Below are 27536 nucleotides of genomic sequence, written 5' to 3'. Positions count from 1 at the left end.
CTCTGCTTCTGGGGTCAAGTGACAAGATCCACCACTCTAATGTTTACCTCTGGTTTTTATACTTCACACTACCTAGCACTGTGCCTTATATATAATACTCATAAAAATAGCTCCTATTTATTGAGCCTTTATTATGTACTCAGTGCAGTCCTAGCTACTTTTTGCATATTCTCTCATTTGCCTAAGATGAATTAGCACCTCTTACTCAGATGAATAACCTAACCTACAAACAGGTTAACTTGTCAAGGCTGCTTAAGTTGGTAAATGGAGAACTAAGTTGTAATCTAAGGGCCCATATATATCTGCCTGTGTCTGAGCTTTTTTTTTTTTTTTAAGATTTTATTTATTTATTTATTTATTTATTTATTTATTTATTTATTTATTTATTTATTTATTTTGGAATAGGGAGGGAAAGGTGTAGAGAGAGGAGAGAAAGGGTCTTAAGCAGACTCCACACTGGGTGGGGCTTGATCCCACATGGGGCTTGATTCCGCAACTCTGAGATCATGACCTGAGCTGAAATCAAGAGTCAGATGCTTAACTGACTGGGCCACCCAGGCACCCCTGTGTTTGAGCATAAATTATTGTTTCCTGACTGCTACCTTGCCCATGGCTGCACAATCCCACCACTGGCAGTGACTTCAGATTCTCTGCTGGGATGGTCCCCATAAGCAGTGGACAAGCAACTATGCTTTGTTCCATATGGACCAGCACCGTGCATTCAAGAAGTATTTATGATGCACAGGGTTGTGATGTCTGTAAGTGCTTAACAGAATGCCTGGCATATGTAAGCACTCAATAAGTGGTAGATTTTTTTTTTTTTAATTTACTTGAGAGAGAGGGAGAGTACAGAGTGAGAGTGAGAGTGAGAAGCAGATTCCCTCCTGAGCAGAGAGCCTCATGTGGGGCTTGATCCCACAACCCCAAGATTGTGACCTGAGCCAAAGGCAGATGCTTAACCGACTGAGCCACCCAAGTGGACTTATATCTTTTATTATTATTATTATTATTATTAGCCTCAAATCACGTTAGGTACTTTGAGGAGTACAAATATAATTGCAGTCCAGGAGATGCAGCATTTATACAATTTCATTGCAAATTAGTACCCCGAACGCTATGTGGTAGAACAAAGTATAGAGTAGTCAAGAAAGTGAAGAGAGAAAAATATGGACAGCTTCTCAATATGCCATGTAATGCGGGACAAATATTAACTTTTTTTTTTTTTGAAGTCTGCTTGTAAGTGATGGTGGTGAAGACAGTTCTATATATTACAAAAAACTGTGACAGTGATGGTGGTGAAGACAGTTCTACACATCACAAAAAACTTAAACTTTTTTTTAAAGATTTTATTTATTTATTCATGAGAGACACAGAGAGAGAGACAGAGACAGAGACATAGAGGGAGAAGCAGGCTCCTTGCAGGGAGCCTGATGTGGGACTATATCCTGGAACCCAGGGATCATGCCCTGAGCCGAAGGCAGACGCTCAACCACTGAACCACTCAGGCATCCCAAAACTGTTAAACTTGCCTGAGTACAGGGGAAGAACAGAGCAGAGAGAGAATTCAGGAGACTATGGGAATGTAGACCACATACACTTTTTTAAAAAAAGATTTATTTATTGGGGTGCCTGCTGGCTCAGTTAGGCGTCTTTTGGGTCAGGTCATGATTTCAGGATCCTGGGATAGAGCCCCATGTTGGGCTTCCTGCTCAGCAGGGGGTCTGCTTCTTCCTCTCCCTCTCCCCCTACCCCTACTCTTGCTCTCTCCCTCTCTTTCTCAAATAAATAAAATCTCTTTAAAAAATTTAAAAATGTATTTATTTATTTGAGAGAGAGAGAGAGAGAACGGAGTTGCAGAGGGAGAAGGAGAGAGAATCCCAAGCAGACTCCTTGCTGAACATGGAGCCCTACTCAGGGCTCCATCTTACAACCTGAGATCAGGTCCCAAGCTGCAACCAACAGGTGGATGCCTAATAGACTGTGCCACCTAGGCACCCTAACCATGTATACTTTCTAATTTTTAAAAAATTTTTATTTATTTATGATAGTCACACACAGAGAGAGAGAGAGGCAGAGACATAGGCAGAGGGAGAAGCAGGCTCCATGCACCGGGAGCCTGACGTGGGACTCGATCCCGGGTCTCCAGAATTGCGCCCTGGGCCAAACCGCTGCGCCACCCAGGGATCCCCCATGTGTACTTTCAAAGGCAGATGTGAGGGAGGGCATTCCAGGCAGACAGCATGGACATAACGATTACATACAAGAGGGAAAGTATTACATAGAAGTGTGAGTAGTTCACTGTGGCTGAATTAAAAGATCACTTGGCTGAAATGATAAAATTAGAAAAGGTAACTTGGAGACAGATTGTACAAGGCTCAGAACACCTGGGTGGTTCAGATTTTATTCCAATGGGAAGCCATTGAAAGGGTTTTTTGAAGGGGGGATGATTTGAACTTTAGAAAGATAACACATTTCCACTATTATAGGCATCATGAGGGGTGATGAGCAATGTTCAGGTTTTATGTTTCTGCAAGTCACTGAAATGTACTTGCCCTACCTTCCTACCATATCCCATGTGTATTATTGCTTACTCTTACTGCAAGCACATGTTCGATAAAAGGAGGGAGGGGCAAGTAAGGAGGTTAAATGAAATATCTGTGAGGTAATGGCTCTGATCTCAAGCTCAATGAGACTAAAGTGAATAACATTACTTCCAGGAGGAGGAAAGTAGAAGGGAGCCATAGAACAGGCAGGAAGGGGAGCAAACACAGAGATAGCCATGGGGTGGGGGGTGGAGGAGAGGAAAATTGAGTTGGAGACCATGTTTTGTTGCTGCAGAAGCCCTGTCCTTTGTGAGAGGTGCTATTTGGATGTCATCGGTCCTGACGGAGTCACCAGTGGAAGACTTTTTTAAAAGATTTTATTTATTTAATAAAAAAAAAGATTTTATTTATTTATTCATGAGAGACAGAGAGAGAGAGAGAGAGAGAGAGAGGCACAGAGACATAGGCAGAGGGAGAAGTAGACTCCCTATGGGGAGCCCGATGCGGGACTCGATCCCAAGACTCCAGGATCACACCCTGAGCTGAAGGCAGGTGCTCAACCACTGAGCCACCCAGGTGCCCCAGGGGAAGACTTATTCTCTCAAGAAAACACACTCCTGAGGGAGAATAACTGCCCTTCTTCAGGGGCTTTTTCTTCCACCAGCTTACATTGACTACACTCCTCCCTATCCAAAGACCTGGTGCAGCACACATGACCCCACTGCTCAGGGGGACCTCCAGGGAAGGAGGCTTTGGCTCCACTATTGGACCTTGGATGGCAGTGCGTTACAAGGTCCCAGTCCTGACTCTGCTCTGTCACCCACTAGCTGTATCTCTTCATCTCTCCATCCTCCCTTCTTCCTTGGGACAAGAACTTTGCTGTGTATTCCTGATATCTCTTCAAGTTCTAATATGCTAGGATTCTGTAATACTTATAGGATTATAGATTTCAGCCCTTTGAGAAGGAGTGGGAGAAGATACGTTTTGCTGTTAGAAATGGGTATTCAAACTGCTTCCTGTAGCTCTGTTAACCAAAGCAGACAATTTCTCATTAGTTACTTCACAGGGAGAATCGATGGTGTTTGTTGAAGTGTCAAAACCTCACTAAACATGTTTACCACGGGTGAGTGAGATCTTTTTTCATGTTCTTTTCAACATAAAAACTTCCTTTAATAAAATAATACATAAAATTAAAAATAATAAGGAGATGCTATGGTAACCACTTTGGTTGGAATAACACATCTGTTTTTGGAGAAAGAATGAAAATCAGAAAAAGAAATATGCAGAAATGTAGTCATTTTCCTCCTCCCTCCAGGAGAGAAATCTGGCCTCTATTTTGAGCCAAGTATTTGAAGATGGCCTAGTTAGAAGTCTAGTCAAACAAGTTTATAACAGAAGAATAAGATGCAGAAAAGGACAACTCTTAAAAGGCTAGGTGCTAAAAGTAAGCCGTTGTGTCCTTCGAAAAGAGCAACGAAGAACTATTTTGATGATGTAAAGATGCCGACATCTAATGAATGCGTGTCAATTTATGTCCTAAATACAGAGAACAAAACAAAATTTCTTGGAGAATTAGGAAAAATGGCTTTATTTTTCTTCTATGTGGGGCAATTTAATTTTATTCTTACTTTTCAACAAAGGCATGTTTCTGTGTTTCTAAATGCACTTAGAGGGCACCTGGGTGACTCAGCCAGTTAAGCTTCTGCCTTTGGCTCAGGTCATGATCTTAGGGTCCTGGGATCCGGCCCTACATAGGGCTTCCTGCTCCAAGGGAGAAGGCCTCTCCCTCTCCATCTATCTGCCTCTCGCCCAGCTCATGCTCTCTCTTGCATTCTCTCTCTCAAATAAATAATAAAATCTTAAAAAAAATAAGTGCAGTTAGACTTAACCCAATCTTGTCCCTCTTCCTCAATTCATCTCTAATTTATGAAAAAAGCTACCTACTGGTAATTCTCTTTAGCCTTCTGGGAAAGTAACAGGTTGACCTGATGGTATAATTTCACCTTTACCCTCATAGTTCAAGAGGTCAGGGAAGCCAAGGTTGGTCTGAGTGCTGTGCAACTGTCAGCAAGGATTAAAGAGAGTGACTCATTCTTCCTTCACACTTTACCCTTTGCCATTTCCCTGGCAGCTGAATCTTTTCAGAAAAAGGTGCCTTGGAGAGGAAATATAGGAGACAGGCGAGAAGAGGAGGGAAAACATTAGCCCCGTATGTTTTGCAGCACTTTATCCCATACACTGCAGTGTCAAAATGTTCCTTTTCTCTCCCCAGTATTGCTGTTTTCTATCAAAAAAGTTGACTCCATTAAATGACTCAAGGGGTTTCCTTTATTTAAAAACAATCTCTAAAAGGAAGGTTCGGGATATAAGCTAATGCTAGAAGTTTAGAACAGGGCTCAGGAACAAGATCATGGGCATGGCAGGAAGCACTGTCCCCATTTCCCGACCAATGAACAGGGGAAAGAACAAATGAACAAGGAGTAACGCCCTCAGTAAAACAGATGAATGTTGGGCTAATGTAGCTGTTTTATAGATTCTCATTTAACCACACCTTCCTAAAACAAAAACAACTAAAATATATGACATGGTTCATAACATAAACACCTTGTCTGTATAGTCTTGAGAAAACCGTTATCTGAATCTACACATATGGGCTTAAAAACACAAAGTGGTATTCATAATTGCAGCCTCTGCTAATTCATCTTGCAGACTTGTAGAATGATAGAGCTGGGAGGGACCTTCCCAATCACCTCATCACCTATTCAGTCTCCTCATTTCACAGATGAGTAAACAGAGGCCCAGAAAGGTTATGTGATTTGTCTAAACACACACGGTTAAGAAATGACTGAGCTAGAATCGGAACCTGGGTCATTTGGCTTCAAATCCAGTGTTCTTCCTACTGCGCTATACCACAATTTACCAAACAAAATTTCCCCCAGTTATTCAGAGCCCTGAAGCCTCGAAGTTGCTACCTCAGCTCAAATCAAGAGCTAACTCTACTGGGTTTCCTGATTCCAGGATAGAATGAACATGATGGTTCAGAAGATGAGAGAAATCAGCACCTACAAGCATCTCTCCTCAGTCTGGAAATGGAGTAAAAATCCCCTGGTTACAAGGGTAGCAAATGGAACAGATCCCCAATGCACCAAGCAGAATGGCAAGGACTTGGACATAGGAAACATGTTTTCTGAAACCCACAAAAATACCAAAGCAGGTTTTATTATATTAAGGAGGGTTTTAGCTCAACTGTAGGTGTAGGGCAGCTACAAGGACCAAGCACCTTCTCTCATATGTAAGTTCTCTTAGACCAAAACGCCTTGACCATAATTGGATTGAAATTGAGTCATTTTACATTTTTTTCTTTGCCTATTTCTCCCCATGTCCCTCTCCACACCAAGTACAGCCATTTCTAGAGTCAAAACTTTCCCCAAATTAAATTACAAAGTAAATTACACTCATAGAATAACAACCTCTACTTGACTCCAGTCAGAACTTCTTCACAGCAGTCAAGCTCAAAAGATAATATGAGCAATGTCTTAAAATCATGTCTTGGAATCACATTTGATCCACTGTTCCTAAACTCCACATGGAGGCCACTACATGCTCCCTGACATTTCTCACAAAGGAAGATGGTAACAGGGGTGGGGGGTAGGAGGGGTGTATCTCTCTAAACTGAAATGCACCAACTTAATTTAGTCTGACACAATTCTTGAAGTGATTAAAAGGATATGAAAACTTTTCAGCTAATCAAAATAAAAAAAATAAGGCATAAGCACTTAAATAAACATAAATGCCAAGCTAGGTAATTTTGAAATATATGAGTTCTTTCAATATGTCTCTATAATTCACATAAAATACCTGCCTGTACAAAAATGATGTAGACCAGAATAAAATTTAACCAGGTTTAAAAACCAGGCAGGTACTTAATATCTGTACTGAAAAGAACCAAGCACAAAAGGACTGTAGTAAGACATCAATAGCAAGTATCTTTGGAAAAACAGATTGGCAGTTTTTTAAAAATTCTGCTGGTGTTAAGGGAGGTCTATTTTCGTGTGATAACTATTTTTGTTCAATATCACCAAATTTCAATTTATAGCAAAACTGATGCATTCAATTCAACTGTCCCCTTCACAAATATAAATCTATTTTAAATACGATGGTCACATTTATGTAAACATCTGGAAGAGCTGGGCAAAACATCTCTGCCATTCAGCAATCCTAACACTTAACATAATTCTTTCTTAGCCGTCTCATTCTGTTGCATTGTTTGACAATGTGAAAACCGATGGCATAAAAATTAACTCCCTTAAGACAAATGATTGAATCTAGCTTTGTTATTTAAATATCTAATTTTTCAACTTTCTCTTAAAGCCTATCCTCAATTAAATTCAAGAAAGTATGGCAATAAGTTTTAGAACATGAAAAAAGTTGGGGCATGATTACGGAACCAACTTGTAAAATATAATTACAAAAGGTTACAAAAATGTTATCTCAAACATCTTACTGGTGTCAATTGCATAAACTCTCTCATGCAACATATGTCATTCAGAATAAAGAGGAAGGAACAGCATTTTTAACACCAACTCCATTTAGGAAATTGGATATCAAATACTCCCATCTTTAGGAGTTAAGATTATTCAGTTAAAAGATTTTATTCTATTTGCTCTAGCTATCAAAATGAAGCACAAAGAATAAAAGTGTACAATGGAAAACGAATTACCTAATTTTAACAGAGATTAAGGGCCTGTGTAATATATAAACATCCTATGTTATCTCATTTAAACTATCTGCTAACAACAGCAGGAAAAAGGGTCGTATTCTTACCAATGAATTTCTGAGGCATTGAGCTTTTTCGTTTTGCCACATTGCTTGCTAATCTGTCCAGAACGAGAGCTCTTTCACTTCCCATCTCTGCTTTGATGTGTCTTGCCTCCGCACTTGCTGGTTTGGAAAAATGTAAAAAGAAGAGGGAAAAGAACATGGTGATAAATGAGGGAGGAAAGGAAATAAACTGGAAGGAAAAGTGTCAGAGGTCTGATGTACACTCTGTCGTTACCTGTTATTACTGCTCAGATTCTTGCCTGGGGTACCTGCTGTGGTCAGTGAAGCCAGCACCAGGGCACGTTCAAATCTTGCAGTCTTATGCTGAGATGGGAAAGCCCGACCCATCCCCAACCAGTATCTTCATTAGCAAGAGGAAGTATTAAATAAACAGCCTGGACGTGGTTGGTTGCAAAAAGATAGATAGATGAAGATCTTCTAACCCCCGATCAGCCTTCTTTCTGATTCTGAGTAACTGCGTGTGACACCTGCAGACTGATATAATTCTTCTTAACAACTTAAAAAAAAAAAAAAAAGTATGGTGCCCCAGATTTACTGCTCTGTTTATGTTAATAGCACTTTTGAAAATAGATACACTTACCCAGACAGCAAGAAATCTACTCAGTGATTTGTGTATTGAAATTCTGAGTGGTTTTTTTCTTTTCTTTTCTTTTCTTCCAGCATGCTCCTTTCAGTTCCTATCTCTTAAATTCTATTTCTCTGGGCTCTGCATTATCTGTTTCATATGTTCCTCACATTTCAAACTTGTCTCAGTTAAAATTTCCCTGAGCAACACTTCTGTCTTGAAATTAAAGAGCAATTTGTATAATACATCTTTATATTTCTAATGAACAATGTGAATAAAAACTGCCTAAGAATATGGATTAGTTGTTAATCCACAAATAGACCTTTAAGTGGTGTAGGCCTGTAGTTCTCAGACCTGCCTGTACATTAGAATTAGCTGAAGTGAATGTAGGAAACACTTATGCCCAGGTTCTCCTTCAGATCCTGAAACCAGGATCTCTGGTACAGGTGGCCAGGCCACAGTACTTTTAAAGCTCTCCAGGTGATTTTTTTTTATAAAGATTTTATTTATTCATGAGAGACAGAGAGAGAGAGAGAGAGAGAGGCGCAGAGACACAGGCAGAGGGAGAAGCAGGCCCCATGCAGGGAGCCTGATGTGGGACTTGATCCCGGGACTCCAGGATCACCCCCTAGGCCGAAGGCAGGCACCAAACTGCTGAGCCACCCAGGGATCCCCTCTCCAGAAGATTTTATTTATTTATTTTTTATTTATTTTTTAGTGAGCTTTTTTTTTTTTTTTATGATAGTCACACACACACACACACACACACACACACACACACAGGCAGAGACACAGGCAGAGGGAGAAGCAGGCTCCATGCACCGGGAGCCCGACGTGGGATTCAATCCCGGGTCTCCAGGATCGCGCCCGGGGCCAAAGGCAGGCGCCAGACCGCTGCGCCACCCAGGGATCCCATCCAGATGATTTTAAAATGCAGTCAGAATTAAAAACCACTAGAATATATACTTAGGACTAATGTCTAGTCAACTAAACAGTACACTGGAATAAATAAAGTATAATTTACCCTGGTACAGTAGGCCGTCGTCAATAAGAGTCCAAGCCTAAAGATCAAAGAGATACCAACTGCTCTAAATATAAGACTTTAAGCTTGAACACATGATGCTGACCCAAGCTTGAACACATGATGCTGACCCAAGCTACAGATTAGCAAACTGTTCTGCAAAGGACCAGATAGTAAATATTTTAAACTTTGTAGGACACATAGAGTCTCTGTCACATATTCTTTGGTTTCTTCATCCAACCACCACCCTTTAAAAATGTAAAAACACCTGTGTACATACACAGTCTGCTGGCTATGTTTGGCCCAAGGGTCACAGTTTGCTCACTCCTGTCCCACACATTCATATTGTGTTACTACAAACATTGCTCTCTGTTTTATCACAAACATTTCAGGAGGTCCAAACTAAAATGATATATCCATATATTTCTAATGTCTCTAAGGAAGAAGAAACTGAAATTAGCTTAAGAGATTGAGTTAAAAGCAAGGGATGGCTGTAGAACAGATTTTTTCCCCCAAAATATATGCAGAGATTTAGGGATGGTCAGTGCTCATTCTGTAAAGGAGTTTGCTGTATGAAGAGAGTCTAATATACAGAAAGAATGTCACAAATTCCATAGTCCTCTCAGACATTCGGTACCACAAATTGAAATACCCAGAGAGAAGAAAACTGGCCACTTCTGCAAGGAAATAAGAGAAAAACCTCCAGGACAAGACTGTCAAGTATGGTCAGGGCACAAAAACCAAAGCCAAATTAGAAAAAGAGAAATCAAAATGTTAAATATGTTTCATTTTATTATTAGCATGTTTTTGTCTGTGTTTCCAGTCATTACACAATAAATTATAAAGCTCAAGGCTTTTAAAATTCAGGAATAAAATGAAATCTAGCTCCAAAAAGGATTAAGAGGACGATGACTGTATTTACTAGACTTTGGGAGTTTCTTGTCAAACATAATTATATGCTCCAAAGAAATAAGTCCCAGCCTTCGGTTTCAGTTATTAATAATACTATTTGTGTAAATGAAAACAATAAGGGTCAGAATAAGGGGCCTGGGCAGCTTTGGGGCTGGTGGTAAAGCACTATCACTGGCTGACCAGCTGTTGTAAATAATGGGCATGTTAGCGACAGGACACTGTGCTATTGAGTGAAGTGGGTCAAATTCTGTCCAGCACAGGGATAGGTTTAAATGACCAAACAGGAAACTATTATATATATTATTTCCTTTCACACAAACCACCACCAGATGTGGCACTACCCGGAGCCCCAAGAGCAGAGAGATGAAAGACAAAGCTCTGGGATTTGAAATCAGTTCCTGAGGCTGTTACAAGGAGGCTTTTTCTTAGAAGCATCTGAGGGGGAGTTAAGCGGTACTTTCATTGGGGACAGTCATTCTGGTTTGAGCAACTTTGAGAGGATTAAATCCAGGTAAACAGCTGCTCCCCCCACCCCCCAGGCTCCTCCCCACCCCCAACATTGTATTATTATTAGAAAGATTTACAGCAAAACGAGAATGCAAAACAGTCCAGGGGGAATTTTTAACTCCAGCCCCATTTTACCACTATTCATTCATATTGGCCTCTTCAGTCACTCCTCTAGTGGGCCAATCATCCCCCAGAGATCTATCCCTTCAGCCCCAGGACTCACCTCAGGCATTATGTCACCAGCCTACTTTCCTGTTCAGCTCTCCACAGTTACTATCTACATTTTACCAACTCACTATCAGTTACCACGAGCAGCTTTCTGAGGATACGTACTCAATATCCTCTATATTTGGGAGGATGCTAGAGCGGGGATACATGACCTAAATAATGTAATGAGGGCATGTCACTAAATGGCAACCTTCCGAGATAATATCACCTTTTATCCCTGGTTACTCACCAAGCCGGTCTTGACAGTCATTTCTAGATAAATCTTACTCTGTAAAACAGTGGCTAAATGCCTGACATTTAAAAAAGATAACATTCTGAAGTGTTTGGCTGGACAGATAATTGGGGGCATGGGTGGAAACTTTCCCATCTCCACAACTCTGGTTAGAGCCAACAAAATCCTCTGAAGGTTTCCCCCCACTCTCACTCTGCATCCCTGGCTTGTTCACTCAAAATATCAACTCCAAGATCCCAACCATCAATGGACATGTAAACACACTCTAGAGATTAAGCTCATCTTTACTGAGTTAACCGATTTCTAATGGGCAAGTTAGGCAAAAGCTCCAACTTCAATAGAATGTGCTGTATGTACTCCTTTTTCCCCCAAACTGTTGGTCTTTTGCCTTGTAGTTGTTGGACAGTTTGCTGCATAATACCACTACATGGGCACCCTTTAAAACACAAAGAAATGCTCTGGGGTTAGAGGATCTCTTCAGGATTACAGGTTCAGGTACTCTAAAAAGCTAACAAAGAGGACCACTGCTTTTTGGTCCTCTGCTTCAACTTGAAGACCCAACTGTCTGTTTATATAGTCTAGACTTGTTATCTTGCCACATCATGTCTCAAAAATGTAAGTGGAGGGAAACCAGTTTGGCAAGATAGTAAGGGGACAAGATAATGGGTTTAAATGATGAAATAGGAAATCCGTTCCTGGGTGGTGTTTGGCAGTTTAATGTTGCAAGGGGTGGGTGTGGGGGAATATGGGATAGTGGCAAAGAGCAATTTATACACTTGGTTCCTGAGTGAGCACAAGAGGGCTGTAATTCTGGATCAATTCCCCTTCATGTCACTTGCCTGCTACATAGTGGGTATACCAATTTTCATTAGCAAAATGATTTTAAAGAAATGTTGAAGATATAAATAATAAAACTAATATGAAGTCATAATTACAGAACAAGTTTCAACCTTTAATCTCCATACAAGTCTTAATTGTCTGGTTTTCAGTTAACTATTTCCATGATGCAATTTCTTTCTCAAAGTAACTGCAGATTTAACTATGTAATTGGTTGTGTTTTTGTTTGTTCAGAATCTTTCATGAAGTGTTAAATGGAGCTCAACTAAGAGGCATTGCTTCCTGTCTCTTCTCTGGTGTGGTCAGTGGTAGCTAATGGACAGTGGAACATAGAGGTGTTATTGTGTAACAAGAATTGTCTAACAAAAGATTGCTATCAAAGACTGAGGCAGCTTCTAACAAAAAAGTTACATAAAATTGTTGCCTTTTGGAGCAAGTAGAATAAATACTACCTGTAAGATAGTATCACTTTTTAAGAAAAATCAGTTGGAAAGATCAACTTTTAAAACACTTTAAACTTTTTTGTTGGTCTGCTACTTGGCAAAAATGTAAGTTCATTAAAAAATTCTCATGCTTGTATTGGCTCAGCTGAAACAATGAGTATGAAGATTAAAAGTTGAGACTTGAAGATTCATAAATAAATATAATTATCCAATTACTTTAAAAATCTTGTTATTGTTAGAACTTGTCATACAAAAATACGTCCCACTCCAAGTACTCATAATTTGCATGAAATGAGGCTAAATGAATCTCTATGCCAGGTATTAGTCCCTTTCCGGAATAAAGATCAAGCTAATGAGAAAACGAAATCTGTGTTCTTCTCTATTTCTTCTTCTTCTTCGTTTTTTTTTTTTAAGATTTTATTTATTTATTCATGAGAGATAGAGATAGAGATAGAGATAGAGAGAGATAGAGATAGAGAGAGAGAGAGAGAGAGAGAGGCAGAGACACAAGCAGAGGGAGAAGCAGGCTCCATGCAGGGAGCCTGACATGGGACTCAATCTTGGGACTCCAGGATCACGCCCTGGGCCGAAGGCAGGAGCTAAACCACTGAGCCACCCAGGGATCCCCCTTTATTCTTCTTTTCATATACACACCATTAAGACAGCAGAATTGGAGTATCTTGATGACATCATTTATGAGGTCTGGTATAGAAACTTGGACTGAAGCAACAATATCACATGTGTCTCTCTTAGACCTTGGTAATATATTAGCAGATCAAGTGCCCATTGCCTTGTTGGACTATTAGTTCTCCAAGGGTAGGGGCTAAACTCTCATTTTTACAAACAGCTCTAGCACATAGAGAATCCAACAAATGCTATCTGACTAAAAGAAAAGTGACTAGTAAGGCTATATGTAAGTCCTGTTACCCAATATGGCATTCTTTTGTAGACTGGTGTCTAGTCCAAGCCTTCTTTTCTGTCCTGCTTCCATGAAGATCCGCTTACTCAAAGCTTGGGTCTTATGTTAGGCTGCACTTCAATTTATAATAAGCACTTGATGAATAAAGGGCCACATCCATAGTAGCAATGGCGTACCATCACTTTAAAAGCTAGGGATGAAGGAATAAGATATACCACTGGTGATACTATGTTGGTCAGGTTCAGACTGGAACATGATATCTAGACTGGGACTCCCAATTTTAAGAAAGAAACAAATGAAAACCATATAGGGAGCAGTGACAAAAATTAAAGGATTGGCTTGTGTGGATTGATTGATTGATTGATTATTTATTTATTTATTTATTTATTTATTTTACTTATGATAGTCACACAGAGAGAGAGAGAGAGGCAGAGACACAGGCAGAGGGAGAAGCAGGCTCCATGCACCGGGAGCCCGACGTGGGATTCAATCCCGGGTCTCCAGGATCGCGCCCTGGGCCAAAGGTAGGCGCCAAAACACTGCGCCACCCAGGGATCCCTGGCTTGTGTGGATTAAATATTCTTTACATTTTGGGGGCACCTGGCTGGCTCACTTGTAAGAACCCGTGGCTTTTGGTCTCAGGTTGTAAGTTAGAGACCCATATTGGCTGTAGAGATTACTAAAAAAGAAATAAACTAAAACCCACATTCTTTACATTTTAGATTTCAGGAAAAATCATGGAAGCTATTTGAAATACAAAAGTAATATATTGACTGATATGCAGTTTTTATTACACTTGATTAAACTGTGACTTTATACATTTTATAACATGAAACCACCATTACAAAATATTTTTTGTAAAATGTTTTAAGCAAAAAAATAAAAACTTGCTGACTTAGTTAACCCTTTATTTTTTTGCTGAGACTTCAAGTATGTTGTTGAATGCATCCATCAAACCACCCTATGAAATGCAAATTAACTCAGTCTCTGTATTTCAGCATTTCCTGAATCACCTGAAACCACTGAAGATAGCTAAAATATTTCTTTGATACTTTCCTAATTTGAAATTCCTAAAAAAGGTTATGCAGATGGGAAATAAGGTGGTAACTTTACTTTAAAATCAATAATTTTGAATTTACTACTCACAGAGGATAGTGTACTGATTTTTCCCCTACTTCCAAGAGAATCAAGACATACATATATGCATATGTGTGTGTCTATTAGTATGTGTGCTACTATACTTCTTTGGCTGACCAGATAATATATAACCTTAAAAAAATAGCTGATCAAGCCATATTTTCTCAAAGTGGAAAAAAACCAAATGTCTATTAACTGATGAACAGATTTGTTTTAAAGCTAGTAAATCCATATAATGAAATATTATTTGGCCATAAAAAGGAATGAAGTCCTGATACATGTATAACAAGGATGAACCCTGAAAACATTACGCTAAGTGAAAGACGTCAGACATAAAAGGCCACATATTGCATGATTCTATTTATGTGAAATGTTCAGAATAGGCGAATCCATAGAAACAGAATAGATCCGTGGCTGCCAGGGGCTGAAGAGAAGAGGAACAGGGGATGACTGCTAATGGGCACAAGGTTTCTTTTTTTTTTTTTTTTTTTTTTTTAAGTTTCAAGGTTTCTTTTTATGGTGATGAAAATCTAATGGAATTAGTGGTGATGGTTGTATAACTTTATGAATGTATTAAAAACTATTGAATTGTATACTTTAAAAGGTAAATTTTATGGTAAGTGAATTATACTGCAATGAATTTTTGAAAAAAAAAGAAATATAGCTAATCATGAAAACAACAAAAATTCTAGTGATTTTTAAGTAAGTCACTGAATTTTTTATGAGTTTCAATTTCCTCACCTCTAAAATGAGGTGGTAGGATTAGATGCTCTCTTTAACCTTCTAGCTTTAAATATTAATAATTCTATTTGGAATATAATAGATTTTCATAACCTGGGAATGTCTCACAGCAAGAGCTCTGTCTGTTGTAAACATTTCTCTTTAGAAATAAGGAGGAAATCCAACTCCTTGATAAAACAAAAGATGCCATCAGGATAAAAAGCAGAAGCAGTGCAAACCAACGGAATTCAGTTGGCCAGCTCCTAACACCATAAAATAGGCTTTATCTAAAACAAAAGTTTCCTCTCGCTCAAAATAGGTACAGTTAAGCTACTAATGATTTCCACTCCATTTTTCCTGAATTTCACATTATTTCGGTCATATTTTTGTAATCTTTCTGTTTTAGAACGTTCAAATCATTCAATTCCACCTACTGCTGGCAAACACCAAATCCTCTGAGGATTTGATACTCTGAATATGCAATTGGTTCAATTAACCAAATAAAAATGTCGGACAACCCAAACTGTAGAACCAGGATGACGGTCAACAGGATGGGACAGAGTACAACTGCAAAGATGTGACACAAAGAGGTTTCATGCTGTTTTAACTGAAGAATGTGAAGGAAATAAAATCACGATTGATATATGGAAAGGCATCTAGTGTTTCAACCAATTGCCCTTAGGCATATAATTCAAAACACTGAATAAAATATGAAATTATCAAAGCCAAAGATAAGCATCACAATAAATCATATGAGTAGGTAAGTATATGATTTGGGGCCCTTGGGCAAATAAAATCCTTGTAGTTTTAACTGATTCTGCCTTAGCCACCCCTCCACCTGCTCTGCTCTCAATTGATCTTTCAGGGAATGGCAACTGCATTCTTCATCAAATCCCATGTCAATCTGTTACGAAATCCTGTTGGCTCTACCTTTAAGACACAATTTTTTCCCACTTGAATTATTGTGATGGTTTTCTAACTGGACTCTCCAATTCCCAATCTTGCTGCAAATTCAATCTCTTCTCAATAGGAAATGATTTAAAAGGGTGATTGTTCTAGAATGAGAAGTCTAATCATGTCACCTCAGTTCAAAACCCTTTGAAGATCTTCAATTTCACTAAGAGTTAAAGCCAGCCTTATAATGGCCAACAAGGCTTGATAAGATCTGGTTTCCCATTTCCTTTCTGGTGTCATATTCCCTTACCTACTATGCTCCAACCACATAGGACAATTTATACTTCTTCAAACTCAAGACCCAGGGCTTTTGCCCTTGTTTTCCTAATTATCTGTAAGTCTGTTAAAATGTCACCTCTCTAACTCACCTTCTGCCCTCAATACCTGCTTCATTTTGCTTAATGGTACTTACTACCTTCTAATACACTGTATATGTTACTTATTTACTTTGCTTATGGTCTGTCTTTCCCCATTAAAATGTTAACTGTGAGGGAAGATTTTTTTTTTTTAATTTTACTACTACTGAATCCCACCACCTAGAAGAGTAGATACTCACTACATGTGTGTAAAATGAGTGTTGCATGAACTCACCAGTCTCACCGAGGTCTGTGCTCTGAAGAAATGTACGACAGCGTTCCTTGTGCTCCTCAAGGGAGCTTCTCTGCTTATAACTTCTTCCACAAAACTCACATTTATAGGGTTTCTCAACTATAAGGAGAACACAAGAGGGGCATTCAATGACCCTCAGGGGTTACAGAACAAATGGTGTCTTACGGCTCTGTGCAAACTGTCCTTTAGGAATGAGGCTGCTAAGAGAAGCCAGGATATATGGATCCTTTTGCATCTATATTACTTTTAAATTTAATAAACTGAAATAAGATAATAGTCTTAAATTGATTGTTATGTTAGAGTTTTCTTTGAAAGAACAGTCTCCTTTCACATATAAAAGGATTTGGATTGGGGCGCCCAGATGGCTCAGTCAGTTAAGTGACTCTTGATTTCAACTCAGATCATGATCTCAGTGTTGTGGGATCAAGCCCTGAGTCAGGCTCCACCCTCAGTAAGGAGTTTGCTTGAGATTCTCTCTCCCTCTTCCTCTGCTCTCCCCCTTGAAAATAAATAAATAAATCTTAAAAAAAAAAAAAAGAAGAAAGAAAGAAAGAAAGAAAGAAAGAAAGAAAGAAAGAAAGGATTTGGATTTAATGACTATCATTGAGCAGAGTATTTTGGTTGCAGATCCATTGTGGTTTCTTCTTTCTTTTTCTTTCTTTCTTTCTTTCTTTCTTTCTTTCTTTCTTTCTTTCTTTCTTTCTTTCTTTCTCTCTCTCTCTCTCTCTTTCTTTCTTTTTTTGATTATGTATTCATTTATTCACGAGAGACATAGAGAGAGAGGCAGAGACATAGGCAAAGGGAGAAGTAGGCCCCCTGCGGGGAGCCTGATGTGGGACTCAATCCCAGGACCCTGGGAACACGACCTGAGCCAAATGCAGAGCTCAACCACTTAGCCATCCCCGGAGCCTCCACTGTTGTTTCTTTAGGAAAAAATATAGGGCCATTTCATTCTTCAAGGAGGTTAGTGTGGCTTAAAAATGAAATAGAAAGAGATCCCTTATTTTGTGACATCTATCTAGTTGTAAGTAAAGAATGCTGGGACTTAGCCATTCAGCCAGAAACTGATGGCCTTTCAGAGCATTGACATATGTGGATACATTTAGCATATCCTTGCCAAGTGGCTATAGCAAAGTCTGGACTAAATCAATAAAAACAGAGCTAATTAAAGTAATAACTCAATTTTGTGGGCAGGGCTGATCTTCCTGATTTGTTGATAGAATGTACCCTATGAATATGTCAGAATTTTAGGAACTGAGGCTTTTATTTTCTGATCCTGTTGCTCTGTTTAAAACAGAGTTTTGGGACTTAAAGCACTAAAAGATCTTACTGGAATCTCAAATTAAAATAAATGCAGGTTTGCTAGGGCTAAAATTATTAGGTTTTATGCATAAATTTGGGGTCCTCTAGAATCTATCTAAAAAATTATCACTATGTTTGGATCTTACTTGAAAAAAAGCAGCAGAAGAGAACTAATTTTTTGGGCCGAAATCATCCTTAATTCATTACTTTGAACAATGAACTGTAAAAGAAACCCTTCTCTTACCACCTATGATCTCTCATGGTGGGTTTCGCTGGGGCTGACTTGTTTAATCCTTAGTCTCTGAATTGTGACCAGTTGTGGGTTTGGGGCTGGGTTTTAGTCAAAGCAGTACATGGATTGACATAAAAACAAACCTTTTTTTTTCTTCAATTAAAAGTTTGTCAGATAACATCAAGAACATGAGGTCCCAAATTTGAAAATAAACTCAGTTTTATTTTTCTAGGAGGGAAATTCTAAATGTTGAAAAAAGTTTTATTATCTTCCTTGGCTAAATAAAGAGTGAAAACATCAAGATCGAACATAATTTTCTTTTTTTAATGAATTCTTTTGCTGCTCATCTTCTAAAGATTAAAAATAAATAGGCTGATCAAGAAGAAAGTCAGGTTTAAGAAATTTAGTCATGTTACACCTAAGACCAATACAATGTTATATTGTCAATTATATCTCAATTTAAAAAAAGTTTTAGCCCAGAATGGCCAAAAAGGAACCCCCTGTAATGATTTATACTCAGTTTACACTTTTACGTAACTTACTATGCATCATTTGCTCGTCCAGACTTCTGAATGAAAAGTGTGTCCGTGTGTTTTTTAGGAAAATAATCTCTTAATAAAGCTTACCATAAGAAAATACTGATGACTATAATTTTTTTACAAAAATTTAAAAGGCATTTTTATAGGGCAAGCTCTTCCAGTCTGACTGTCTGGTTCTCTAGGGGAGCAAGGATGGTAAGGAGATGATCATCCCCATTGAGCCAGACGGAGAGCAATTAATGCCTTAATGGAAGTGTAATTAGCCCTAGAGGTCTCTGCTGTTGTAACCCTTCAGAACAGGAATGACAGATTAAAACCTTCATACTTAACTCTTTCTAGTTTCCTCAATGGGCACCGAGGAACACACATTTACTAGATATGGAATGTTCATTGCTCTCACTTACCAGAATGTGTCCTAAGGTGACCTGTGAGTGCGTCTCTTCTCTGGCATGCATAGTTGCAGAGGTGACACTTAAAAGGTTTTTCCCCTGTGTGCAGTTTAATGTGGCGGAGGAGGTTACCTTTCTGAGTAAAAGATGCCCCACACTGATTACACTGGAATGGGCGTTCACCTTTAAAAAGGACAAAAAGGAGACTTCTGATCACCGAGCAAGTGGCAAAGTATATGCACAGATTAGATGCCTATGGCAAAAGCTCATCTTTTAGACAGTATCTGTTCATATATTGGGATCAGCTCGGGGCTGTATTTGAAGGCAAGTGTATGACTTACTTCTGGAATCTTCCCTGTGGAAGAGAAAAAACATTCATCTAGCAAGGCCATTTTAGGTATCGTTTTGGATCAGAGGAAAACAAAACAAAACAAAACAAAAACCCAAACAAGAGTAGCTCTAGGAGTGTTCCAGATGTAAGTTTGTAAAATTATTTAGCATTCTTTTTGAATATAACCTCAATGTGAAAAAAAAAGAATCACAGACTCAAATCCTATTAAGGCATGGAGGAGCCAGAAATGCTTCTTTTTTAAAGTTTTCATATCAGATGTCAGATGGAATCTATTGGTCTCAGTGGAACTGTTGTGTTTGTATGCATTTCTATGACTGTTTATTGTCTGAAGATAAAATTTTTAAACTGGTAATAAAAACTATATCCTTTTACCTATTAAATTTGAACCCAATATAATAAGAAGGTCTGCTTTTTAAAAAGTTATGTAAAAATGTATGAATGAAAAAAAAATGTATGAATGATGCTTAAGAAGCATATCACACAATTCAACTCCTACTTATTAACTGAAGAAAAATATTTGATTGACCTAGAACATGGCCCTTACTACAGTGTTTTTATTCATGGCATTTTCAATGTTTGCCAAGCGCATAGAAAAGCAGGAATAAAAATCACTGGGTAAATGAAAATGCAGAGAGGGCGAGATACATCAGAATTATAGCAAAAATCAATGAAAGTAATCAAAAGTCATCCAAATTCTACCATTTCATTTCTCACATGGCTGCATTAGAACAGTTTTCAGAAGAATGGATAAAGGAAACTATTTACCAGTATGGCTCCGCTTATGAACCATTAAGACATTGAAGCTAATGCAGGATAATCCACACACATCGCAATTCATCTTGCCACTGGTTGGCCTGCTACTGTCATATGAGACAACATGTCTTTCCAGCTTAACATTTTCATATTCATTATATTCTCTTGAATAGCTATATGGAATTTCAGGCTCTTCTGCATTTCCCATGGGCTCTGGCTTTAAAATATTCTCATCCCTTTCACTGTATTCATCTTTCACTTTCATTGAATCATCTGCAGGGAAGAAAATGAAAGAAATGAACAATGATTGTATTTGGAGCTATCAAAACAGCTCAGAGAGAGAGACTCTCAACTGAAATTAAATATCAAATGAAGCTAACATAATATTGTACATCTACAAAACAAGAAAACACCATTAGGATGAGCACTCATTATTTGAATTCAGAACCACAGTCAGTGGAAACACACACACACACACACACACACACACACACACAAATAGATGACAGTGTTTTAGACCATCCAGAAAATGAGAGAGAATGGATTTAGCAGTGACTGATCAAAGCAACCATGAAAAAAAAAAAAAAAAAACATTTTGAGCAAGTCTTCTCCAGTACTGGGGGAGAAGATAGGTGCTCAGATTTAGTACCTTTTTTGGTGGCTGCAGTTAAAAGGCAAGATGGTGGAGTTCTTCAGTTTCAAGAAGAAAATACTGTTTTAATCCTTCAAATGCATTCAATTTAAGCCACTAAGAGTGGGAGTTGTATAGTTAATATGGTTTTTCTGATTTTAAGCCATGCTTTGCCTCTTCCCCTTCCATGTATATGCACTGCTAAAATGAGTCTTATCTCTGTTTCTCTTGGAACTGATAATGAGACAACATTGTATAGAGAGGAAGCTGGCCATACTAGTGAAATACTGTTGAGAAAGATAAAAGGAGAAGTAATTCTTTAACATAATCTTCTAAGGAGTCACTTTCATTGACACAGGTAAATGGAGTTCAACCTAAGCAAGGGGAAGCACACCTATACCTATGTTAGGGAGGGTGAAACTCAAGATCCTAGAACCATAGGACTAGACAGGAGAGGAGGGACTGATCCAATTGAGTTCGCTGACCAGGTACTATCTTAAAAAGAGTTGCAACACTCTTAAGCTGAAGAACATAAACAGTGAAGAAGGCAAATTTACATAGTGACACTAATAACATCTAAATATTTGCCTGATAAAATCATGACAGATATTGCAAGGGATTTTTCAGATATAAAATAAACTGTATAAATGCATATTTTTCCCAACATTTATTCTTAGAAATTGGAAGTTATGCTTCCTCATAAGGAATCATAAATCAGTGGAATTTTAGGGCTTGAAGGGATCATCTAATTCAACCCTTTGGTTTTTCAGATAAGAAAAATCTACCACCAGAGATCTTTTTGGTGATTTGTCCAAGGTTACACAGCCAATTAATAGCAGATGTATGATTAGAATACTGAACTTGGATCTGACCTCACACATTAGATGCAGAAAGCCTAGGTGGCTTCTTAGTAACATATTCCACTCTCCCATCAGTGGTGTAGACATTAAAAACCAAAACACACTGAAGAAAAGATATTTAAAAAAATTGTATCCCTTCCAAAAAATACCAGTAAGTGCAGCTCCTGTTGCCACATAGGAGGAAGTACAACTGCAGCTGTGCCTGGCTTGCTACCTTCAACTCAAGTTTCAATTTTCACTTCTATCAAGGTTACCTTTTATCTATATTAACTGTGTTTGCTTAATAGAGCAAGACAGGGCCTAACCACCAACCGAGGAGCCATTGCTGCAACACTGTTCCTCTGCTTCTCACCACGGTTCATGGTTCATAGCCTTTCACTGTTTGATTAGAAGAGATGTAGGGCTGCAGGATCAGTCCAACATGTCTCAAATTTGCCAATTCAATGTATCTGGGTCACATATGAATCCATATCCATTTCCTATATGGAAAGAGGTTCATTCCCTTCGCTCTTTGGATAGATTCTCACCTACTTTCAGATGGAATTTGTTTGCTTAAGTGGTTTTGTTTAAAAAATTTAAGAGAAGGATGCACCTGAGGTTTGTACCCTCCTCCCTTCCTCCAGCACTCCAGCTGTGGGTGATATCCCACCAAAGCTTGAGTGCTCTTCAGTTTGCATGTAGGCGTTTTAAAAGAACCTCAACGGAAAACTTCAGCTACTAAAAACCAAAAAACAGCAGACAGGGGCCAGTAGAAAAAAGATCCTTTTCATTTTGGTTATAAAATGTTAACATGAATAGATTCGGGCCATTCCATGGACAATGACAACAAAAACTAGGAAGATCAGTATGTTGGGTCTTTCTGAAAACACAGGACAAAAGAGAGGTTGCTCCTTCCCTCAGGATTTTGGCTTTAATGGGCTTGACCTAGAACTCAAATGCTATACCAACCTGGCTCAAGAGAAAAATCTTGGTTTTTGTCCCTTAGGATTTAGCTGTAGAACATGGAAGATGGTATTTGAGATACAGAACCCTAAGGGAAAGCATAAGAGACATATGGACAGAATATTAGGAAAGTCCTTTGGTATTAATGGACCAAGAATTCCTCAGTTGTTTTTGTCTTTGGAGTCTTACTCCTTTTTTTCTTTTTAAAATATTTTATTTATTCATGAGAGACAGAGAGAGAGAGGCAGAGACAGAAGCAGAGGGAGAAAGACGCAGGCTCCATGCAGGGAGCCTAAAGTGGGACTCGATTCCGGATCTCCAGGATCACATCCTGGCCTGAAGGCGGCGCTAAACCGCTGAGCCACCCAGGCTGCCCTAAGACTTTGTTATATTTCCAAGTATCTTCCTTCTTCCAGTTCCAAGTCTTAAAAATGGAATCTTTTTCCTTTCAATCTCTACATCAAATTAATCTTCAAGACCTACAGATTCTATGTCCTCAGGCTCTCTGGATGCCAACTCCTCTTTTCTATTTCCTATTGCAATTTGGTTTAGCCTCTCATCCCATCACACCTAAAACTCATCCTCTCTCAACACTCCTTTCTAGAGAGATTTACTACAAAAGTAAGCTACATTTTCTGCCTCTGTATACTCAAAACTAATGTAAAATTCCCTGTAACTGGGCTTCTACTTCCTAATTCACTGAATCTTCTCCCTTGAAGATCATCAATCATCTCCTGATTCCTAAATCTAATGGCCTTTTGTGTGCTATTCTCCCCAACTTCTCTGTAGCCCTTAACACTACTGACCACCATTCCTTCTTCTTCTATACTATTTGTTCAGTGATACTGCAACTTCTTTCCTTACCTCTCTGATTGTTTTCTTCTAGCTCCTTTTCCTCCCTATGCCTCCTAAACACTACCCATAATGCTCTTTATCTTTCCCTCAACATCCCCTCCCCTGTGGCAATTTCATCGACTTTTCAGGGTTCAACCAGCATTTTATATGATTAATTCCCAAAAACATAGATCTCGAGGTGTAATCTCCCTCCTCTTACTCTCCCTTCCATTCCCAAAGGCCTCCTAGGCAGCTTCCTGGTTACTCAGGCTAGATTCCTTACAAGCATCTTTTCTTCCTCTTGTTTGGGTCCCACGTTTAATCACCCATTGGTTCTATTTTTGTATCCTCTCTCCAAGCTGTTTCTCCTCCCTACCATTTTGCATTAGCAGTATCCTGAATCTTAGGCCCTGATTCCTGTCCACATTGTTCTCCCTGCCTCCCTTCTCTCTCTTTCCCAGTTCATCCTATACACAACCACCACACTGTTCTTCCTCAGCTATAGCTCTGGTCATATCATGGCCCTGTCAAAAGTCTTCAATACTCTCTATTGCCAACAAAATAAAGTCCAAACTCAGAAAGAAGGAATTTAAAAGGTCTTTCGGTATCTGGCCCCAATCTGTCTTTTATAATGTTGATTTTGAATACTTATATCTTTAACCAAACTAAACAACTGCTATGTATTCTTGCTTTTATTATTTCCATTGCCTACAAGGTCTTTCCCCAGTGTTGGCACAGGTGGATCCAAAACATACCAATCCTTCACAGCCAAGATTAGTATGCATTTCATCCTCCCAAACATACACACTGATCCCCCCAGCTGCAAAATAATCTGTTCCTTCTTTCTCTGAGTTACTTATAAATTCACCTCATCTCCCATATGGTCATGTAAGCTATCTGAGGTCAGAAGCTACACAGGTTTTTTGTTTGTTTGTTTGTTTAACTCAGTATCCCAGTGACACAGCTTGATCTGTATCTGTAGAGACCAGAGGCTATGTGGTTTTATTATTTATTTATTTATTTATTTTTAAAAAGGTTTATTTATTCATGACAGACATAGAGAGAGAGAGAGAGAGAGAGAGAGAGAGGCAGAGACACAGGAGGAGGGAGAAGCAGGCTCCATGGCAGGAGCTCGACATGGGACTCGATCCCGGGACTCCAGGATCGTGCCCTGGGCCAAAGGCAGGCACCAAACCGCTGAGCCACCCAGGGATCCCGGCTATGTGGTTTTAAAATATAAATGTTGGAGGTCCTTAGGGATGCCTGGGTGGCTCAGTGGTTGAGTGTCTGCCTTTGGCTTGGGCTGTAATCCTGGGTCCTAGGATTGAGTCCTGAATTGGGCTCCCTGCAAGGAGCCTGCTGCTTCTCCCCCTGCCTATGTCTCTGCCTCTCTCTCTCTGTCTCTCTCATGGATAAATAAAATCTTAAAAAAAAAAAAAAGAAATGTTGGGGGTCTTATCATAGACCTACTAATTTGGGTGTAGAGACTAGAAATATGCATTAAACATATGTTCTGTAGGTAAATATTGAGCACGATGGAGTTTAAGAACTGCCACTCTAGGGCAGTCGGGTGTGTGTGTGTGTGTGGGAAGAACCGCTACTCTACAGTTTGACACAGTGCTCTTCATGAAGTACATACACAATAAATACTTAGTACATGACTGTTAGCATTGCATTAGTCTCCTAATTGGCCCACAGTGTATGAGATCTCTATTTTATACTATATTATTTCCAGATCAATCATCCTGTAGCACTAAAACTCTTTTTCAGAAATTTTGAGTAATTTCATTTTGCTTATAGAACAAAGTCCAAACTCCTTAGCAAGACCTTCAAGGGCCTGCCCTGAACCTACCTAATCACCTCATTCCTCCTGAATCAACCTTTTCCCTGCTACTCAAAATGGGGTCCTTGGATCAGCAGTTCCAGAATCTCTTGGGAGTTTGTTTGAAACACAGACTCTCAAGTCTCAACCCAGACCTACTGGATCAGAATTTGCATTTTAACAAGATTCTCAAGGATTGCTTTGCATATTAAAGTTTGAGAAATTACAGCAGCAATCTGACTAGTCGCAGTTTCCCAAGCCTCTTCTCCAGTCTTTCCACCACCCTTCTCCCACATCAATATTCTATTCAAACTTTCAGATGTTATTGAAATGCCATTTCTTCCATGCAGTTTTCCTCGATATCCTAACGTAGAAAAAAAATTCTCACTTCTGTGCTTTTTCATATACCTACCTCACTCAACTTTCTATTTAGCATGATATCATTAACTTTTACAGATTCACCTTAATATAGTTGATGTGTTCATAAAATGTTACATGTGAAACCAATAATATTGTCCCACTGATTTACATTATAAACTCAGAAATATTTTTCTTCATTTTTCTCTGATTTTTAGTTGTCAGTGACTGGTAACATTTGAACTGTTAATAAAGGCCAAAAATCTTAAAGATCTGGCAAGAAATAGTTGAATATAGTGAAGAACTGCCCCATAATGCCCTCAAATTTTTATAAAGTGAATAAAACTTTTGAAATGTGAAGAATACTCCATTTTAATTCTGTAAATTCCAGTTTCCTATAATATGTGTCAGGTTTCTTAGACGTACAACTTAAACTGCCACTTAAAATACTATTAAGAATCTTCACAGGCATTAGCAATATTTTATTTCTTAAGCCAGGTGGTGGGTCCATGGATGCTTGTTTTGTTGTTATTCTTTAAGTTATACATGTAATTATATTTGTCTTTTTTGTATATATGATATATTTCATACTAAAAAATGTTAAAAGCTTCCTGAATAAATTTTTTATAAGTGAACTTGTGGAGAAAAGAACATACCAAACCACAAATTGCTGATAAAGGTAATTGCTAAACATTCCCAGAGGGGGGAAAAAGATGTCTAAATTGAATCTAACCCATAGGAAATTAGATTAAACTGAACTTCTTCCTAAAGGAGCTACTCTGGGGTACAATTGCTCCCATCTTTGTCTATATTCTGGAGGCCTCTTAGGAAGATGACATACACTAACACACACACCCCCCAGAGAGAATTTTGTAGGCTGAAGAGAACAAAGGCTTGGCTCACTGGGGCTGATGCACATGGTTTCATTTCCTGGGGTGATGGTTATCACATGAAAGGCTTGCACTCCAGAGTAGACATTTTTGGTTTCACCTGAGACATTGCAAAAACAATGGGTCTTGGAAAGGATCCAACAGCTAAATCCTTCAGGGGCAATAGCAGTCTCAGCCAACTGTGCCTCAGTTTGTTTTTACAGGCACATAAAATGCTCAGTTGGAGAGAAGAACCTATCAAAGATGGCAAATGGAACAGGCAACTTGGGTATCTTGGATAGCATGTTAGTAGGAATTTCCCCGTGCAAAAAAGGGGATTCTGAATTTCCACTCTGAATTATGAGCTCTCAGAATTCAACTCAAAGAAGGACAAAGTTTGGAGTAATAGCCTTAAGTTTGCCAGAGATATTGTGAGAGGGGGCAAAACAAGATAGAGGCTGCTAGACAGGGAAGACACAAAAGGGTGATGTTGTTTAAGTGTTTTACAAGGATTAGGGGTCATAACCATGAAATCCTCAGCACATGCAAAAGTCAACTGGATAACAAAGAAGCTTAATCATCTTAATGTGGCATTTTAATGATGCCACTGATTTGCTATGCCAATTCAGAGATAATGAGGCCCTAATGCTACAGATGTTCAGCCAGGCTAAAAGAAAGGGGGGGAGAGTGGGTGGGCTTTTCTAGCATGCCATTTTCTAACTATCCAATTAAACAAATTGTGAAAGCATCTAAATAGTTTACCAGGTTTTGACAGCTGTTAATAGGATTTAGAAGCTTGAAGCACTAAAGAGCAAAATGGGAGATATATGTATGGTAGGTATTTAGTCTACAGAATTTGTTGCTATCATCCAATACTGCAGAAATAGATCAACTAAAATAGTCTTCCTTATAAAATTAATATCTTTACTCCTTTCCCACAATGGCCTCTTTGTATTAGGAACAAGAACACTAAAATCATGGGTCATTTTCATTTCCTAATTTACATTTTTATTTGTAAAGTGAGGAGGGAGAAAAACCAATGCTATTTTGCCAAGTAAAGAATACAAAGTTTTAGTATTTGCTAACCAGTCAAATTATAAAGCTTCAACAAAAGCAAAACTTCTAGTCATTAATTTATAGGATTCATTGTATTGTCATGTTTCTCTTCATTTTAAACCTAAAATA

The 27536-nt window shown here is 38.7% G+C and overlaps 1 protein-coding gene across 3 annotated transcripts in view; it reads right to left on the bottom strand.

The window, feature by feature from the left end:
* Positions 1 to 27536, bottom strand: part of IKZF3 (IKAROS family zinc finger 3) — a 91507-nt gene that overhangs the window by 11160 nt on the left and 52811 nt on the right. Inside the window, exons 4-7 of one of the 3 annotated variants that reach the window (XM_038547413.1) lie at positions 20049 to 20309; positions 18947 to 19114; positions 16452 to 16568; positions 7368 to 7484 (exon numbers count right to left, since the gene is read on the bottom strand). In XM_038547413.1, the coding sequence (XP_038403341.1) occupies positions 7368 to 7484; positions 16452 to 16568; positions 18947 to 19114; positions 20049 to 20309 (663 nt within the window). Of the gene's footprint in view, positions 1 to 7367; positions 7485 to 7599; positions 8243 to 16451; positions 16569 to 18946; positions 19115 to 20048; positions 20310 to 27536 lie in introns of those variants that run through there. The other 2 variants (XM_038547414.1, XM_038547415.1) reach the window with 2 other exon arrangements.

This window comes from Canis lupus, chromosome 9 (assembly GCF_011100685.1).
Source record: "Canis lupus familiaris isolate Mischka breed German Shepherd chromosome 9, alternate assembly UU_Cfam_GSD_1.0, whole genome shotgun sequence".
Lineage (NCBI taxonomy): Eukaryota > Metazoa > Chordata > Mammalia > Carnivora > Canidae > Canis > Canis lupus.
This window is presented reverse-complemented; position numbering and strand designations above follow the sequence as displayed.